The 19,537-nt window shown below is 47.7% G+C and overlaps 1 protein-coding gene across 1 annotated transcript in view; it reads right to left on the bottom strand.

Annotated features, from left to right (window-relative positions):
• TENM4 (teneurin transmembrane protein 4) overlaps window positions 1-19,537 on the bottom strand; it is a 392,087-nt gene that overhangs the window by 78,761 nt on the left and 293,789 nt on the right. The window contains exon 15 of the mRNA XM_060102952.1: window positions 16,255-16,471. Within this exon, the coding sequence (XP_059958935.1) occupies window positions 16,255-16,471 (217 nt within the window). The remainder of the gene's footprint in view (window positions 1-16,254; window positions 16,472-19,537) is intronic.

Here is a 19,537-nt window from a genome sequence, read left to right as displayed (position 1 = left end):
CTGAACACTTAATAAGCAGTCCCTGTGAGCTGGCATGAGCCAGCTTCTGTCCACCACTGGAACACTGACCCTCACACTAAGGGTCAGTGCATCTAGGAAATAGGTGCTGCTTTGACTGTGAAATTCCATAATGGAAGACTGCCTTGGTGAGAAATCACTAATGCAGGGTGCAAAGCACTGTCACCAACTTGGCTTCCCAGCTGGCTCATATGATCCTCTCATCATCAGTCCTATATTTGACGTGTTTTGCTTTTCCTCGGTCACTGTCTTGGCATATGGGGTTATTTTCTACTCATCCTTAGGGTCCCATCTAAGCTGTCATCACTTCAGTGAGGCTGTTTCCAACTCTTCCTGGCACAATTAATCAGCCCTCTGCTCTGCTAGGTTGCTCTAAACTTTGCAAGTATCTCTCCACGATGTGACTGTCATACAGTGATATCATTCACATTTACACAGCTATCTTATGTGCCTCTATCTCCAAGGGCTAGGTAAGCATGAGATATTCTCCCCAAGTGTTTATTAGGTGAGAAATGATCAAGTAACTGAAATTCAGAGAGCACAGATTTGCTCAAGGTCCTACAGCAAAGAACTCAATGGGCTGAACTGACACTCAAAGCTAGGACTCCTTACTTCCAGGCCCTTCCTCTTACTACTCTGTTATTCACCTGCACTCACTAAAATTCACTTAATTTAGAAAACGGGGCACCTACTCGAAGGCAAGCACTGTGTTAGGCTGCTGAGGTTATAGAAATACATGGATTACAGTCCCCAGTTGCTGCCTAGAGCTCACCAAAGCAAATGTGAAATGCCTGAGTGTAGTTGTCTCTGACACCAGTGAGTCAACACATGGGCTTGGCATATGTCAGGCAGCTGGGATACAAAACAAGCAATTAGGCTGGGTGAACTCTGCCAGGAAGGAGTACTCATGCCAGGCCAAGGGGGCTAGGCGTCAAACATGCTGGCATTGGCCCAACCACATACTCAGGGCCCAACTGAGGTGCCCTGGCTGACGCCAATGACAGGGGAGATCTGCCTGACTGCTTCCTGTGGACACTGGCCAGGTTTGGGACCAAGGAGGAAAGTGTTGGAGAGACAAAACCACCGTGAAACAGAACCAAACAAGCAAAGAAGAAACTCACCTCAGCCGCCCGTCAGGGAGAAGTGGAGGGGTGTGGTGAAAAAGCCCTGGGCAGGGGGTCCGTTCCCAGTTCTGACTCTGGTAACTAACTGTATGACCTTGGAGCATCATCATGAGGATCTCCATTCTCTCACCTGTCCACGCAGGCTGAAGATTTTCTCAAACAGATGTAAAGTGGAATGTATGATGGTTTTAACTTGGTGCTCCTCAATCCAGCTCAAGCAGCCCTACTACACGTGGCTTCAGAATCCTAATGGAGCTCATACAACGCTGATACTTATTTCTGAGTTGTTCCCTCTACATGGAACCTTCTACCCATCCTCTTCACCTGAAAACCACCTGCTTAGCCTCAGGACCCACCTGGAGCGGTACCCTAGCACTCGCACTCCCTGCGCTGTCTCTGCAAAGACTCTTGAGTACTGTCATGCTATTGGGCAACCTTTTTCCCCCAGCAGATCACAAGCTCCTTGAAGACAGGGACCACATACTCCTCACTGCTGGACTTCCAGCACTGAGCGTGGGTGATGCTCATTTCTGAGTGGGCAAAAGAAAGCCTCCACCAACACAAGGGTGTGCCCTGGAATTTGAATGCATGGTGCAGAGTACGCTCTTGATAAATTATTTACTAAATAAATAAAGAACCGATGTGTTTCTGTAACTGAAGATGAGAGAGATACCAAAGAACTCTGAGCTACTTGACCTTGACAGGGGTATGGCTATGGAACAGAGGGCTCCAGGGGCCGGGCTTTCTAGTTGGTCACAAGTTGCAGCCCAAGGCTGGGTTCCTTCCCCTGGAGGATCCACCCGCCTCTGCTTGTAGCCCTACTGCTTTGATGCTACAGGCCACCTCTTCTGTACATTTAAAGGTTTTGAAAACTTAAAAGAAAAAAAGAATGCTAGAAATTAAGTTAGATTTGTTATTTATTGTGTATTATACAAGCAGATAGAGGAAGATGAAGGAAGAAAAACTGCAGCTTGAACATTTTTTGTTATTAAATGGAGACAGCTAATGAAGCTGGTATTCAGGAAACTGGAATAATCATTTGGGATCTATCTAGGCGGCAAAAGGTAGCTTTAGCCTTTCTTTGCTTTAAGGCATTTGTTACCGTATGCCACTATTGGTTATGCAAATCACTCCTTTGCATTACATACTTTAAACAGATTTCTATGCCTGACTTGTACTCACCCTTTAAACTGTTTTCTGCCAACTCATCTGACTGACTAAGGATCTTTCTAGCACCAACTACACTTTATCCAACATCTTGTAAGAACCTTACTTGGGGGCCTCCCTGGTGGCGCAAGTGGTTGAGAGTCCGCCTGCCGATGCAGGGGATATGGGTTCGTGCCCCGGTCTGGGAGGATCCCATATGCCGCGGAGCGGCTGGGCCCGTGAGCCATGGCCGCTGAGCCTGCGCGTCCGGAGCCTGCGCGTCCGGAGCCTGTGCTCCGCGACGGGGGAGGCCACAACAGTGAGAGGCCCGCATACCGCAAAAAAAAAAAATAATAATAAGAACCTTACTTGGGCCCAAAGAAGCCCCACTTCACGGCCTGTCCAACGACCCCCATCAAGGGGGGTCCCAGTCAAAGCCTGACCCTGTCCACTCAGTAGCTTCCAAGAGCTTCCTTCTAGCCTGGCAACACGGGCCGTTCTGTAGCCCTTTCTTCAGAGCTTTCCATCTTGGTGTTCTGCCTCCATTTCTTCAACCAGCTTTTCTAGCCTGCCGTCTGCCACCTGTGTACATTTTCTAGGGAACCCACTAGTCATGACATGTGAGAAGAGACCTTCCTGATCATCTCTCTTCACACTTCACACTTCCTGCAGAAGTGAGAAAATAAAGCCTCGGCAGGGGATGGATTTGCCCATTCTCGTAAGAGTGGCTGGGGAGCCAGCATTCAAATTCAGGACTTCATGTATTATCCATGAGAACTCAGGAAAGTCACTTCACCTCTCAGGCTACTTACCATCTGACACAGATACACACCTAAATAACAGAATCTCCATTTGTTTTAGCCGCCTAAAAAATCTGAGCTAACATCATCAGAGGAGGGCTCTGAAAACTATTTTTGATCACACACCCTTTCTGTAAACATTCTATGAAGGCTCCATGGGTGTATTTATATTTATTAATAAATTGTACACACATACTATCATCATTAGCTAATACTGGAAAGCATAATATACGCTTGGTGCAAGATTTAATGGACAAAAAATGAATATTTCAACTAGTCTTCTTGATAATTTTGAATCTTTTGCTTCCCTTTTTGTTAGATCTGATGAGAATGACCACTATTGTTTTTAACTTCATAGTGGAGTTGAGGAAGACTTTGGACCAGGAGTAGGAATATCAGCTCTGCCGTTTGACTGCTGGCTTGTATTTGCACTTGTCATCTTTGATTGGTAGTTACTTTGCAAAATCCTTTTATGCCACTGGACCCCATTTTTTATGTAAGTTTGGTTAAAGCTAGATTTTACACACACGCACACACACACACACACACACACACACACACAACACAGTCATGCTATAAACCAGTAAAGCTCTGTGAAGAGTAGATCCTCATCTCCCTCAGAACACCTCACGTGCTCGTCCAGACACGTAACCAACACTGGGACCAAGCAAATCAGAGAAAACCTGGTGTTCCATACAAGTAAACATCCATTCTTTCTTATTTTTAAAGATAAAAAGTAAATGTAGACAGACGTCCTAATATTTTTTTCCTGTACCTCATGGACCACATTGGGCAGCCTCCTTGGGACCACTGTACAGCACTAGAGTTACGATGGTATGTGTCTGTGCTTTCTTTGTATGAAATAAACTCTAATATGCTATATATTACTATATTCAAAAGCCAACTTCCAGCTGTGTTTCATTCTTTATAACTTATTTCATCGCTCTTCCTATGTTTACTTTGTACGTCTTTCAATAATCTTAGGCCCAGACCAACAGAACTTGATCTAATCAGTTAACGTTTAATAACGTTCCGACTTATTGGTGGTCAGGGAGTTGGACCAGATCCTCTCTTGAGGCACCTTGCAAATCTAAGATACCCAATTCTCCAGACCTTACCACTGTCAATTTACCACATCATCAGTATCCCTGTGCCATCCATGTCATTTTCTGTAGTACCCATTGTATCCACATAAATCCACACTCTTTAGCTTGGCATGTAAAAACCTTCAGGATCAGGCAGGCCCCTGCCTGCCTCTCACATCCCGGTTTTCCATTCTCACATCCTGTGCTGCTGCAATGTTAAATTACTTCTCATACCCTTGCCTTGGCATGCACCTCCATGCCTCCCTGACTTTGTCTATGTTGGTTCCTTTGCCTCAAATGACTCTCCTCCCATTCCTACTAATCTCTCCTTGAAGGCCTGCCTCTCAGTGAAACTCTTCCCCATTTTCCAGGACAAAGAAGCCACTCCCTCCTTTGGTCAACAAAGTACAATGTACTTATCCCACTAAAGTGTATTCATCTGTTTAAACACCTTATCTCTTCTAGATTGTGAGTTCTTTGAAGGGAACAACTATGTCCATTTCATCTCTCTAACTCCATGTTTATCACAGGAGTAGGTCTATTAGTATGCGTTCAATAAATGTTGAGTAAAGAAACAAATGAAGATCACATAAATGAATGAAAAAAGATGATGACAGAAAAATATGAATAAAGTTATTTCACATAGCCCAAAGTAAAAAATAGATATACACGGGTTGGGGGAAGAGAAACATAGAGGAAGGCCAGGTAAATGAGAATAGGGTTCAGTTATTGGAACTTTAACTGAGCACCTACTATGTGCTATACACGGTGCTGGGTGGCAGGGAAGATATTTATTCATCCATTTTCTTACTTATGGAAACTACACGACAGCAGTGCCAGTAGTTTCTGTTTTATTTTCCATTGTGTTCTTTTAAAAAACATATTTGTTTATTTATTTATTTTGTTGTTGTTGTTGTTTTTGTTGTTTTGGCTGCTCCATGCGGCATGGGGGAATCTTAGTTCCCTGACCTGGGATCGAACCTGTGCCCCCTGCATTGGGAGCGTGGAGTCTTAACCACTGGACCGCCAGGGAAGTGCCCTGCATTGTATTCTAAGCAGTTAAATTACTAACAATAAATGAGACAGAATCCCTATGCATGAGGAACTCACCTTTTGGAATGAATATAATTTGACTTAAAAAACAAAACAAAACACCTTGCATCTGGAAGTAAAGCTAGCATGGGGTAAAAAGGGGAGCTGCCTACCAGGTCATTCCAGTACGACATACAAACATCCCCACAGTCAGCATCAAGCACCAGGCCCTGCCCAAGTACCCTGACTCTGTTCTTCCATTTGGAATTGGGCTCAGTTTAGACTCCACCAGAGGCTTCCAGATCACTTGCTGGGTATGTGGAATGAATGTCACAGGGAAGTACTCCAGTTCATGACAGAACAAGCTTTTACTCTTGGACTGTTTTGTGTATATCTGGGGAGCGGAAAGAAGAAATCCACAGACTTCTTCAGATTAACAGGAATTTAATGTTTAGCTAGAAAAGTCCTTTGGGTGCCTGAGTCCAAGCCCCTAGTTTACAGGTGAGATACGTGATCCCTAGAGATGGACAGAGCTTCCCCTCCATCACCCACCGAGGCTGAGGCATCGACAGGTCTGCTATGATGCTCTCACCCCACCTGGGGGCATCCAATGACAAGATGGCCCGGTAACTGCTAGTGTCTTCTGGGCCCTTAGGCCTGCCTCCTGCAGAGCCCAGAAGCCATGGTCCCGTGATCTCCTAACTTTCTGTGGTTGTTGAGCTACTTCAGACACTCAGGGAGCACGAGGTCCCGGGCCCCTGCTCTGATCACTCAAGCCTGGGGGCAACTCGGCTGCTGAAAGCTGATGCTTTGGGCTGAGTCGGCTCTCGCAGAAGTCATCTGGAATATTTCCTGCTGGCCAACGAAGGTGCACACAAGAACAGAGCCCATGACTGTTCAGGACACCGTATTTCCAGAGAAGTGAGTCCTGGTTGTGGCAAAGGAGAAACAGGACTGAGAGAGACCAGCCAGTGGAGATCATATTTGAGGAGCAAAAGCCTCCTGATCCTGGGTGACAGGGCTGGCCAGGTCGCGGGACACAGCTCGGAAACACTGACCATGTGCCTGAGGCCAGGAGATGTAAGTACATGTCTATATAGGCTGATCTCTGGGCTATGCAGCCAGAGGACGGCCTCTAAGAGGACTCCTCAGCAGGTGGCTTGTGTTGCTAGAAAAACTTGAAGCAGCTCTGCTAAAATGTGACTGCACACAGTGTTTCAATGGACAAGTTCATTTCACGACCGTGTGTCCTGTCTTCCTGTCAGGGTACAGGACAGGTCTTGCTTCTTCCGGAAAAGGGAAACTTCGCTGCTTTACTCAGAAAGGGGAGACTAGGATGGGCCACAATTAGACCCACTTCCTGGAGTGGGGCTAGTGCGGGGCAGAGACACAGAAAAGAGCTGCGCAAATCCAGCTCAGCAGGCCGGACCTGAGGTGTAGAGCAACAGACAGGTGGCATTCAAGGGAAACAGTCCTTCCAGGGGCAGGGGAGGAGGACTGACAGGGGACAGGCATGGTGAGGGAGCTCCCAGGGGCAGCTGGATGTGGATGTCCTGTGGGTCACCAGGTAACAATGCCCAGGTTCTTAAGCAGAGCATGGGTGGATCTCCAGACCCAGACATGGCAGGGGTGGGAGCCAGGTAAGGGGAGGCAAGGCTTGAATCCTCAGGGGGCAGGGCTACCAGGCCGCTCATATCAGGGACTTATAGATAGCAAGTGAGTTTGGGATTCTGGGACAGGACAGAAACCCACTGCCAGAGCTGGCACATAAAGGGTCAGGCAGAGGAATGGTAGGAGGACTGGAGGCTGAGCAGCTGGGCTTGCTCTAAGCCCTCCTCCTCAGGTTGGGGTTAGTCCTAGAGGCCTGCAAGCTAGACCCACAGGGTACAGTCACAGGGCCCCGCCGTGGTGGGAGGAGGTGGAGGCAGGGGACAGCAGGTGGACAGGTCTCTCTCCCTGGCTAGAATACTGCCCAGAGGTAGCATCGCCTCCCCACAGCCCCGCACCGTGGAGCTCACTTAGAGCCAGCTCTGGATGCCTCCAGGATTGGACTGGAGTGCTGGTTAGACTCCCTGCAGAGGTGTTTGGTACATCCTGACCCTATATTCTCCATAGAGGACAATATTAGTGATGTGATGCATGGCCCTCCAATATTTTAACTTCTCATTGCTTGAAGTTTATCAGTGTTGGATGGAAATGCAGAAAGTCCCTGACTTACAGACACTGGAATTACTACTTGAGAGCCTCACTTAGGACTCCAGGCTCGCCAGGACTCAGGCTCTGCTACTGCATCTCTGAGCCAAGAGTTTTCTCTGGTCTCAAAGTCTCCTCTTCAACCACAAAGGACTGCCCATCTCAAAGGTCTGTTCACCTCTGCCTGCCACAGTGCCAGGGCACTTGCATCAGTTATATAACTACATTAAGGCTTCGGGCTAAGATTCTCTTGTCTCTCCCAGTTCATACGGTGACACTAAAACCTCAAGGAATACAAATGCCCTCGCCAATGCGAACACTAACTCGTGCTGTAAGTGATAACAGCCACTAACATTCATCCAGTGCTTACCGCTCTGACACGTAAGTGTTTCATATCTCCTTCCATCCTCAGACATCCCCACGAGGTACCAATTATTATCCTCATATGACAGATGAGGAGAGTGAGGAACAGAATGATTAAGAGACTTATCCCAGGTCACACAGCTGGCAAGGGGTAGGGCTCAAATTCAAGCCTCGCTACCTGCCTCTGAGGCCATGCTCTGGAGCACTAAGACCTGCTGCACATTAGCTTTTTACTGTGTTGTACAGTATCAGAAAGAAAGTCAGGGCCAGCTGGGATTGTAGAGTTGTAGCAGCACCATGTTGTACAGATTTCCAAGCTGAAGATGCGGAGGTGGGAATATAAAAGACCTAGCAGAGAACAGAGGCTCAGCACATGGGCTCTAGGACCAATCAGCTTGGCTTCAAATGCTGGCTCTGCCACTTAGAAGCCGTCTGTCCTGGGCCAGGTTACTCAACTTCTCTGTGCCTCAGTTTCCTATCTGTAAAAGAAGGGGCATGAATTCCCTATGTTATATGGTTTCAGGGGAGATGTAAAGGTGTTACTAATTATGAAACTTACAAAGCATTTCAAATAATGCCTGACACATAGAACATCCTCGGTAAGTATTCGGTGTTATTACTGGACGTGCGCTATGCACCAGCCATTGGGCTTCCTGGGTATTTTATCTCATGTAATCTTCCAAATAACCTGCCGGGTGAGAATGAGTAACCCCTCATTCCAGATGAGGAAATTGAGCCTCACTCACCCAAGGTCGCTTGCTCTCACTTGCCCAAGAACTTGAAAGCAGGGCCTCTCCCTCTAAAGCCCGAGTGGTTCCCGCTTCAGTGCAGCATCGTCTGCTAATGCTTCCTGTGATGGACAGCTAGGAAAAAGCTCAGGCTACAAAGCAAACAGATCGTAATTCGGTTTTGGAATCAATAAAGGGATGATCAAGTGGCAGAGGAGGAGTTGTTAGCTGCTCATCAGGATGATGTGAGAAGTTGCTGCCTGCATCCTGAATTAAATCACTTAGTTGCTTTATCATCATAAACATTCATTTCAATGCGGGGAGGGATTTTTTTTTTTTAAACCAACATGAATAATATATAATGGCTGACATTTTGGAGGAAGCAGGATCCTAACCTTCTTCCATCTTCCATCAGGGTAATTTATCATTGTCTTTCTCCCTGGCCCCCTTTTTTAAACTGATGGGGTAGCCTGTCAGCTCAGCTTGTTCTGAAAACGCAGGAGTATAATTCAATAATAAATTCGCTCAGAGGCCAGCTGTCAGGAAGCTGGTGTTTATATGAACTCCATTAGTTGATCTCTACTGCTCAGACTCTCTGAGGGCTATCTGAGGGCTGTCTTAAGGCCTGGGGCGGGGTGAGGGGGGTGGAGTGACAGGCAAATGCATTTCTGGAACTTCTCTGTCACTGACACTTGCATATGGCTTTAGATCTGCAGTGGGCTGACAAAAAATTATATTGCATACATGACCTTTCCCCCTCTTTTCCATTATATTTTTCCTCTTGTAACCTCTTACTTCCAAAATTCTTGGAAACACTGTGGCTTTATAAAGGGTCTGAGAGAAATTCTAAGGGCTTACGTGATATCAAGGTTATTTCACTTCTGTTAGTGGCAGTTTTTAAGTCCTAACTGAGGTGACATGCCCTAATCTGGTTAGTGCACAGGCGAGGGGCAGATCTTTCTCAGTTTCTTCCCCAAACTACCTTTCTGGTCTCAGAGTCCCCTCTGTTCTTCTTTTTCCTCCATGGCCCCTCTGCACACCAGGATCATATATCCTAGATTCCCTGAGACCCTCCTGATTTCAAACATTAGAGCATGTCTCTTGACTTTTGATTTGGAAAATACTGTCACCATAATTATGCTCCGGCCACATTAAAATTCTCTTGGTTCTTTGATTATCATGGAAAGTCATGTCTCTTGACTTTTGATTTGGAAAATACTGTCACCATAATTATGCTCCGGCCACATTAAAATTCTCTTGGTTCTTTGATTATCATGGAAAGTCATGCTGGTTCCTCAGTCTAGAAGGAATTTTTAAATCCTGTTCAACTGAAACCCACAGTAAGCAACATACCCTGTTCAAGAGTACACACCACACACACATGCGTCATGAAATACATATCCTTTTAGAGTGCTGCACTGATATTTTCTATTCCACTGTACCCTATTCCATTTAAGTTTAGTTCTTAAAAAAATAGTTTCGACCCACTACTACATTGACTTCATGATGTGCTAACAGGTTGTTGTGACCTGAAATGGGATAAATAATGTTTCAATGGCTAACCCTCCTCACTGAAATCTTTGTCTCAGGCCAAAGGCCATCTCCTGCCAGAAGTCTTATTTCATTAGTTCATTTGTTTGTTTGCTCATTCATTCTCAAAACCAAACATTCACTGCGGCCTGTTCTGAGCCAGGCCCTCTGCCGGGTGCTGGAGAAACAAAGATGGGCCAGGTGCAGCCCCTGTGCTGTGGAGCTCAGGGACCTGGATTTGCAGAGGGAGTGATGGCCCCGCCTTTGAGCTCTCAAAACACTCTCTCTCTACTCTGTTCGAGCACTCAGCAGTAGCTGATTGGCTGACTCACTGATTCATCCACCATTCATTGTGGTTTAGTCTGTGCCAACCCCTCTGCTAGGCACTAGGGACTGAATGACCAACGAGGCATGGGACGCACAGGAGGCCCCAGTGTAATGGGGTCAGATGCACATCTTCTCGCAGGCCTAGTGCAGAGTAGGTGCTGGTTAATATTTACCAAATGGAGCACGGCAGTTCTGTCCCTCTCTGCACCTGCCCATTCTCTCCTCTCCACAGGATCTGACCCTCTCTATACCATACGATCCTCTGCCTCCTTTGGGATGAATACTCTGGTCCATCCCTCCTTTCTCTAAAGTCCCCCTGACTCCTGAAGTCTTTGCTCTTTAGGTTCAGTGTGCCCTGTGGCTGACTTTGGTAGCAACCTGTCCACACCCAACCACTTGCCTGAGTGAGCTGATAACCTAGTAGGTTTCGAGGAGCCCAGAGAGACTTGACAACATCACATCCTTCCTCTCACCAACACAGTGTCCTCAAACATGTTCTGAACTGGTATTGAGTAACTTGGCGGTGGTTCTTCCTCTTCCTATAATCTGCTACCCTGTCTAGCAGTGGCGATCCACAGGCATTCACTGAACTGATCTGTCTGCCCTGTGTCCAGCTCTTTCGACCCAGCCAGTCCTTCCCAAGATAAGAGATACAACCAAAGTTGTGTAACGGGGAAACAGCTGCCTTGAGTGGTCTTAGAGGAGGAATTGTCTCACACTGCCCTCACTTTCCCAGCTGTCTAATCCCAGGTTCCACAGTCTGGATCCTGATATCTGTCCTCCTAGTATGGACAATCCAGCTGGGGATCCCTCTTCTTCCACCTGCAGACCTGAATGGTTCCTCCTCTCCCACACAAGTCTCCATAGAAGGCACCCTGAGTTGTATTCTCCCCATGAATCCAGGGGAGGGACAGGTGCCTTCCACGACACAGAATGGCTCCAGGCATTCAGGCCAGGGGGGAAAGATGGTATTCAAGCCACCTAATCTGGTGATGGTGGTTCCCCTGCCTGTTTTTTCCCTCCTACTTTAGACCTACTTGAGAGCAGCTGAAGTCATTCATATCTCTGTCACTTTATGTGGAGCTGAGCACAGCAGTGGCAGAGGGTCAGATAGAGCTACTGCATTCATTAAACCTGTATTAAACACCTGCTCTGGGCCAGGCATTGTGCTGGGCTCTGGGGACACAGATGAACCAGACAGGGTCCCTGAGGGAGGTCTTCCTCACTCTAAGTCCATCTGGCAGTACTTCTACTTTAGTTCTAAGTCAAGCTCTGGGCTTTCCTCCATGAAGTCCAGCCCAGCCCAGCCCAGCCAAGAGTCCACTCTGCTTGGCTGGGGCCCTCACATCCTGGGGTTCCGTTGCCCATCCTTCCCTGAGGGTTACCCCTGCTCTAGTGCCTCTGACACCAGCTGGGGTGCTGCACAGAAGCACGAGGAAGCCCCCATATAACTGCTGGTGTCATGTATGTATCTGGAGAACCTCTGCTTCCTCATCCCTGCCCGTGGTCAGGCCTCTGAAGAAAAGCATCCTGGGGAGAGCCCTGGGTGCTGAGGACTGGCTGGCTTGCTTTCCCCACAGAAGGGTGCTCCGGTCACTTCCAACTGGCACTGAATTCCTCTCCCTCTCATAGTCGGTCCCAGCATGCCTCATACTTGGGTCTCCCTGAGTCAGTCACACAGCTGGGAAACTGCAGAGTAAAGGAGCTGCACCCCTGGGGCTCCTTGCTGGGCTCAGGAACGCCGTTGGGTCTCTGGGCGACAGCCTGCTTCTTGGAGGAGCCTGTTAAATGGACTCCCATTCAGAATATACAAATTGTGGTGCAGCATACAGGGTGCAGGAAAATACAGGGTTTTTCTGTCCCACAGGCTTGTTATTGTTAAACACAGGCACAAAATCAGGTTGGCCTGGCCATCAGAAACCCCGCTCTCTGGAGAAGTGCCACTGGACTCCTCCCTAACAGGAATCCCGGCTGACAGCTGCCTGGCAGAATGCTGCCATTTCCCTTCCTCAAATAAGGATTCAACAATCCAAACCTCGTTCCTCTCTAGGTGGCAGCTGGACTTTCCTGGAGGGCAGATTACTCTCCAGTTTCACTTCCAGTCAAGGAATTAGAGCTGGAAGCTCTTTCTAACATCATCACCTCCACTCTCACGTTCATCAGCATCACCACCATCATCATATAATTCGCAAACATTTTTTGTGTGGCCAGTACTAGTCTGAGACTTCATGTACTTTTTGTTTTTTCATTTAATTCTCACGACAACCCTGCACAATAGACATTACTCCCCTGCTCTTACAGATGAGGAAACTGGAGCTCAGAGAAGTTAAGGAATTTTCACATAGCTATAAAGTGGATGCAACAGACTTCACATCCAGGTCTTGGCTATTTTCACCAGACCACGCTGCTGCCATAAAAGCCACCATTTACTTATCACGAATGTACCAAGCCCCATGCTAGGTGCTTTATCTCAGTTAATCTTTTCAATGGCTTTCATGAAACAATTACTATTATTGCCAGTTTATCTTTGGAGGCAGGTACACAAAGGTTCAGTCATTTCCCTGGGGCCACGCTGAGCTAGTAGGAGGTAAAGCCAAGATTCACACGCCGGGCGCTTTCTAGGATACCATGTTCCTTCATACGAGAGGAAAGAAAGCAACAACCCAAGCCTGGCAACTGATTTCACTGTATCCCAAAGATGCAAATAAGCCCTGTATTACGGGTTCAGAGCATGACGACAGGATCCAAGAAGGCAGTCTAACGAGAAAAGCATCTGCTGTCTTGTGTTTGTGGGGTTTCCAGTCACTTGGGCTTGTTTTACATAAAAATCTGTTTAGGGATACTTAGTAGTGAATGATAGCTGTTTCTTCTGAATCTAGATCAGTGAGGAACAGCAGCATAATGATTCAGGCGAATAACAGGTAAAAGGAATTTTTTTTTTTTTTTTTGCAGTACGCGGGCCTCTCACTGCTGTGGCCTCTCCCGCTGCGGAGCACAGGCTCCAGACGCGCAGGCTCAGCGGCCATGGCTCACGGGCCCAGCCGCTCCACGGCATGTGGGATCCTCCTGGACCGGGGCACGAACCCATGTCCCCTGCATCAGCAGGCGGACTCTCAACCACTGCGCCACCAGGGAAGCCCGGTAAAAGGAATTTTAACAGTAACATTTGGGAGCTTCCGTTATCCATTCGTTTTAGAGCAAATACTCTATTCCGGGCCCTGCCCTAAGTAATACAGGTTTGGAGAGATGAATGGTCTCTACTTTCAAAGCATGTTATTTAACTGAAGGTGACAGATATATAAACAATGATCTGGGAGCTGACTTCTGCTTCTGCTACTAATCTGTAATGTGATTTTAACAGATCATTTAACCTCTCTGGACTCTGAATCCTCAGTAGAAAATTAAGTAAAATAGATAATGTATCCATCCATCCTCTGTCCCACTGTCCCTCCCCATCACTCCCCTCTGTCCTTCTTTCCTTCCATCTCTTCATTGTTCAAGGTAATATATCGATATATGCATATTTATCTTGAGCGACTACTAAATGTTAAAATGAGTGAGATGCAGTCCTGTCCTGGCAGACTCAGTTTAGAGGGTTAACAGATATTTACATATTCACTACATTAAGCCCTTGTCCAGAGCCACGAATCCATCAGTGGCAGAGGCAGTATCTGAAACACAAGTTGGCTTGACTCCAAGGCCTATACTCTTTTCTCTCTGCTGAGCGGTCCATTTCTCCCAGTACAGGGTTCTCAAGTTCCCCACTTGACAGGCTCCTTAAGGCATGTCAGACTGGGAGAAAGGATACTGAAATCCTTGGGCGGGTGCCGTGTGATTCCTGGCACATAAGCAGCAGGCTTGGTGAGTGACCTGAGGACACTCAGGGATCATGGTCCCTGTTGGTACTGAGTAGGATGGCATGGTAAGGGCACCCCAAAACAGAACAGCCACTGGCAGCCAACCAGCCATAGCCCTAATCAGGTCCCATAACAGGTCCAGTAAAGAAAGGGTGAGCAAGTAATATTCCCCTTGGTAGGAGTAATATTTCTATCTCCAGTTGACTAAAAGAACTCACACCATGGGAAGGCCCACAAGCATACATACAAAATCACACAGTTGAATGAAAGAGCAGAAAGCTCCCTACCCAGAGACGAAAGCGGTATTTCTGGCCAAGATAGATGAATAGGTTTTTCCTCACTCTATTTCTGCTCCTGGCTCTGCCACTTGACTAGCCTGTGAATTGGGGAAGATCATGTAACGTCTGAGGTTCTCAGTATTCTCGGGGTAAGTTGAAGGGACTATAAAGTACCTTCATCTCTAAAAAGGTTAAAGTTCAAATGCTTTGACACACTCGTATCATGCCTCTCTTGCTGGGCTCAGAGAGCTCCCCCGACTTCACTTTTCCCCTCTTGTCATTGCTCCTTGTGAGGAAGGGCTGGGACAGTGGAAAGCATGGGCCCTGGAGTCCCAGCTCCATCACTTCCCAGGAGCGAGCCTTCTCCTTGGATTCCCAGTTACTCTCTGGGGATCATAATACTACCTTCTAGGGAGACTCCCCAGGAGTCCTTCTTAGGTCCCCACTCGGCCCCCTTACACATTTTCCTGGATCCAACTTCTGTGTGCTCATGGTTTCATCTACTGCTTGTTTCTTGATGGCTCACGTATCAAAAACCCCAGCCCTAACCTCTGTGTGAGCTTCAGATTTGCTTCTGAACTACAAACAGACATTTATTCTTGGGTGTTCTACTGAGGTGAGTCCCTTCCTTGCCCTTGCCAAGCATCTGAGTAAGAGACTCCTCTCTCCAGCATCCCTCAGACCCAGTAGAGGATGAAGCCCTGCTGATTTCCCTCTTTAAATAGAACTGGGGATGTCATTCATTCTTCCCTTCCCTCATCCCTACCACATCGTCCCCTTAGGGCAGGAACTCTCTTGGCACAGAAGTCATGAACATAGAAGGCACACAGTCTATGCTGAACTGAACTGGGCTGACTTTTAAAGAAAGCTCTGTGTGCATGAGGTATCACTACTTTGGAAGACATTCAAAATAAATTATCATAAATCCCTCCTTTTTGGATACCTTTCCCAAGTTCACAGACGCTGATCTGGGGAGCAGAGAACAGACAGCTGCCTTTTGCTGGCTCCTATACACTTCTATGCCCCTGGATCTTTGCACAAGCAGTTCCCTCACCCTGGCACACTCTCTCTCCCTTGCTGAGCTATTTCTCAACTTTAAGACTCAGTTCTTAAGTCTCAGCCTTCCCCCACCCAGGAGCACCTTCTCTATGCTTCCAGAGTACTCTGGGGGCATATTTCTGGTCTATCACAATGGAACTATTTTTTGCCCCCTTAGTGGGCTGTGAGTGACCAATGGGCAGGGACTGTGCTCCACTCATCTCTGTGCTTACAGCACAGGACCTGGCACAGAGTAGACCTCAGTAAAAACCTGTCCAATAGACGACACCACTGAATGCTTGTGAAAGAATGCATGGGCGTATGGCCTGGGGTGCCAGCAGATGCACCCCACCCCAGCCAAACAAAATCTCCCGGACATCAGCTCTGAGGGATGATAGTGTCAAAGCTTTCAGCCCATCTGGAGACCACAGAATCAGTAAGCGCTGACTGCAGAGTGGGTATTGATCCAAGATTCCCCTTGGACCTTTGATTTCCCACTCTCTCCATCTATCACCCAGTGAGGACAAAAAAACTTCGCTCATAAAAATTCCAAACGCCCTGGATAGCAGTTTTCGAAATGTGGGTACCTGAGGCTGCTTCCCTGCCTCCCCTGCCATTCCATCAGGAGCCTTCAACGCCCACCCTCCTGGCCTCCTCCCACTCCCATCCACCCACACGCGGCCCTGGAGGTGAGCCACTCCCCCTTCAGAGAACCACAGCCAGAGCTGGACTCACCCTCCGTCAAAGGGGTTCTCCCCGGGGATGATGTGTGTGCTGTCCCTGCCCACGAGGAACTTGATTCGGTCGTAGAAGGAGCGCAGGTTCTGCTGGGACAGAGGGGCCTGTGTCTCCTGGATGATGTCCAGAGGGTCGGGGGAGCCCAGGCACAGCGGGCTGACGTGACAGAGGGGCTGGAGGCAGCAGTCGGGGTCCATGCAGTCCACCAAGCCATCTGCAGGGGTGACAGAGCATGACGTTTATACGGCTACGTTCAATCAGCATCGTTTGTCCACAGCGCCTTCCTTCATTCACTTCTCTGTTTTCCATTCATTGGAAAACTTTATTAAGTGCCTGATAGAAGCCAAGGGCTTCGCTGGGCACCAAGTAGATTCAGGTGTCAGATCAGGTCGCAGCCCGCTAGCCTAGCAGGAGAGACAGACAAGTCAGTGGGCAGCCAGACGTGTTTTTTTGTTTGTTTGTTTGTTTTTCAGAGAGAGAGAAGGAATTATATATACATGAAGGCCCAGAGGTGAGAGGACAACACACTGAACATTTGAGTTGCTAAATTCAAATGCTGGGCTCAGAAGGTGAGGGGAACAGCACAAGATCAGGCTGTGAGGTTGGCAGGAGCAAACAGCTGGGCCTCCCGGACCAGGTTAGGGAGTTTGCATTTCACCCTCTGGACAATGGGAGCTACTGAAAGGTGTTAGCAAGAGGTGATTTTATCTGAAAGTCACTGCATTGCTGAAAGAGCATCCCCTGTATCGTGGAGAGGGGACTGAAGGGGGCCCAAGGCAGAAGCTGGGGGCTGCATGGAGGCAGTGTTGCTGAGATTACACAGGAGGAAAATAATGGTTCCTGAGACTAGAGCAGTGACAGTGGAGACTGAGAGAAGAGGCTGGTTTGGAGAGACGCTCAAGAGGTAAGACCTGGCGACTGACGGGCTTTGGGGATGAGGAAGAGGCAGTGCTGGTGGAGGCGGCGAGACTCCCAGCATCTCTCCCGGCCTCGATGCAAATGTGTGGATACCCAGCTCTGCCTTCTGTGAGAGGGGATGGTTTCAGATCACTGGCCAAGCTGCCATTAGCAGAGAATTCTCTCTACCACATGGGTGGATTTCTTTAGGGCTGAAAATTACATTACAGCTCCCAGCTTCCCAAAGTGGAAAAAAGAAATTCCACCAGACCACAACTTTTTGGTCTCATTATTACCCCAAAGCGCTTTTACAGGCACCCAAGAGAATAGCTTAAAATAGATGACAAACCCAGGGATTAGAGGATGCTGCCCAAAGTGGGGGACAGGGAAAGCCAGTCTGTGTGCTCTGTAGGCAGAGAACAGTTGAAGCACATGTGTTCCTCTGTAGGTTGGAATTCTGCCTCTCCTGCTTACCAGCTGTGTGACTTTGGGCAAACTTCCTCACCACCCTGGGGGCATGGATCCTGCTCTGGTTATCTGTTGTATCCCCAGCACTTACTACAGGTGTTTAAAACATGACTATTACATAAATAAATGAAAGAAAATTGAATGAATTAATTGACAAATGAATCAAGGGGACGAAACCAAATGACAGTCCAAAAAAAGGCAGAAGACCATTATCTTCATTCAATTCAATTAAACAGTGTGGTATGGTGGGAGGATCGTGAGGCTCAGAGATTGAAGCTCAAGTCCCAGGACTGCGCCTAAGAATGACTCTGGGTGAGTTCCTGTGCTTCATCGCTCTGAGGCCCTGTCTCCTCAACACTGACATACCCCCTCACTTCTGTCTCCATGGGTTTACAACGCAGATGCTGCCCACCGGAATACTGCATATGCATTGGTTAGACTGGGTGCCCTACCCACACAGGTAGCACTCTTAAGCCTCGTTTCTAGCCTTGGGATGTTGTGGCCTCAGGCACGCTACCTGACCTCCCCGAAGCCCAGTTTTTTTCTAATAAATTAGGGCCAAAAATCTCTTGTCTTTCTCTCCCAACTTCTGCATGGTATCCAAGACCTTTTATGCTATGCCCTCCTTGAGGGCAGCACAGTGGTAAAGAGTATGGGCTCCAGAGCAGGACTGTCTGAGGCGAAATCCTGGCTCTGAAACTTACTACTGTGTGATCTTGGGCAGGTTACTTAAACTCTCTGGCCTCAGTTTCCCACATCTCTTACAAGTGGATTCTTTTTTTTTTTTTTTTTTTAATTTTTTTGGCCACACCGTGGGCCATGTGTGGTCTTAGTTCCCCAACCAGGGATCGAAACTGCGCCCCCTGCAGTGGAAGTGTGGAGTCTTAACCACTGGACTGCCAGGGAAGTTCCACACGTGGATTCTAAGAGTGTTACTTAAGTATTTTTTACATAAGTGAAAAACATAGTGTATGTCCCCCAATCTAGCAGAGAACCTGACACATAGTAAGTACTTAATAAAGGTAGTTCCCCTTCCCGACCCTGACCCTAGAACACGGCTCACCAAAGTGTAGGGCTGCATCCTGAGATGTGGAGGAAAGGCCTCCCCTCACTCCAGCTCTGTCCTGGGTCCTACCTTGTGGCTCCTGTCCCAGCTTCCAGATATACCAGCTAACTGCCTCGCCAAGCACCTGTTTTCTCCTGCAGTCGGCGGGCTCCATCACACATTCTCGGGCTGCCCCTGTCAGACATTGCTTAAGCACATAATTACAGCCCAAGCTGAGGGTTATTTGCATTCTGCTATTGATGTTAGCATGACAGATTCAGCTGCTGCATCCATAACTCTGCAGAAATGCTCCATTATTCAATCTCGGCGGCGAGCAGGGACGCTGACCATTAAATCAGCTAGCACAATTGAAGGGCTGTGAAAAGTCATGGCTAATTTGAAATTTTATTAGCTCTTGCCTGCTCTTGTTTACTACCGAAGCGGTCCCTGGAAACCAGTCTTTTACCTCTTTATAAACACTCGGCTCTGTGGCACCTTGGAAGAACTGCTTCCTGTTCTCTGGTCCTGGTTGGAAGGATAGCCAGGAATGATTGGTAGTATTATTAATTTTTGTATTAAATGATGATGATGATAATCACAGCTGCCACCTACTGAGTGCCAGGCATTGTGCTAAATGCTTTACAAGGAATGTGTGCAAGGAATGTGTCATTGAATCTTCCCAACTCTATGAAGCAGCCATTGTCGCCACCATCACCCCCATTTCAGAGAGAAGGAACCAGAGGTTCCAAGTGGTAAAGTAACTTCGTCAAGGTCACACAGTCAGTGACGAAGGTGACCCAGCATTTGAACTCAGTTCCTTCTGAAAAATAAAAGGTTCTTTGATCCTGAAGAGACTTTTAGGAACTATTT

Source organism: Mesoplodon densirostris, chromosome 7 (assembly GCF_025265405.1).
Source record: "Mesoplodon densirostris isolate mMesDen1 chromosome 7, mMesDen1 primary haplotype, whole genome shotgun sequence".
Lineage (NCBI taxonomy): Eukaryota > Metazoa > Chordata > Mammalia > Artiodactyla > Ziphiidae > Mesoplodon > Mesoplodon densirostris.
The sequence above is the reverse complement of the archived record's forward strand: the minus strand, read 5'-3'. Positions and strand labels throughout refer to the sequence as shown.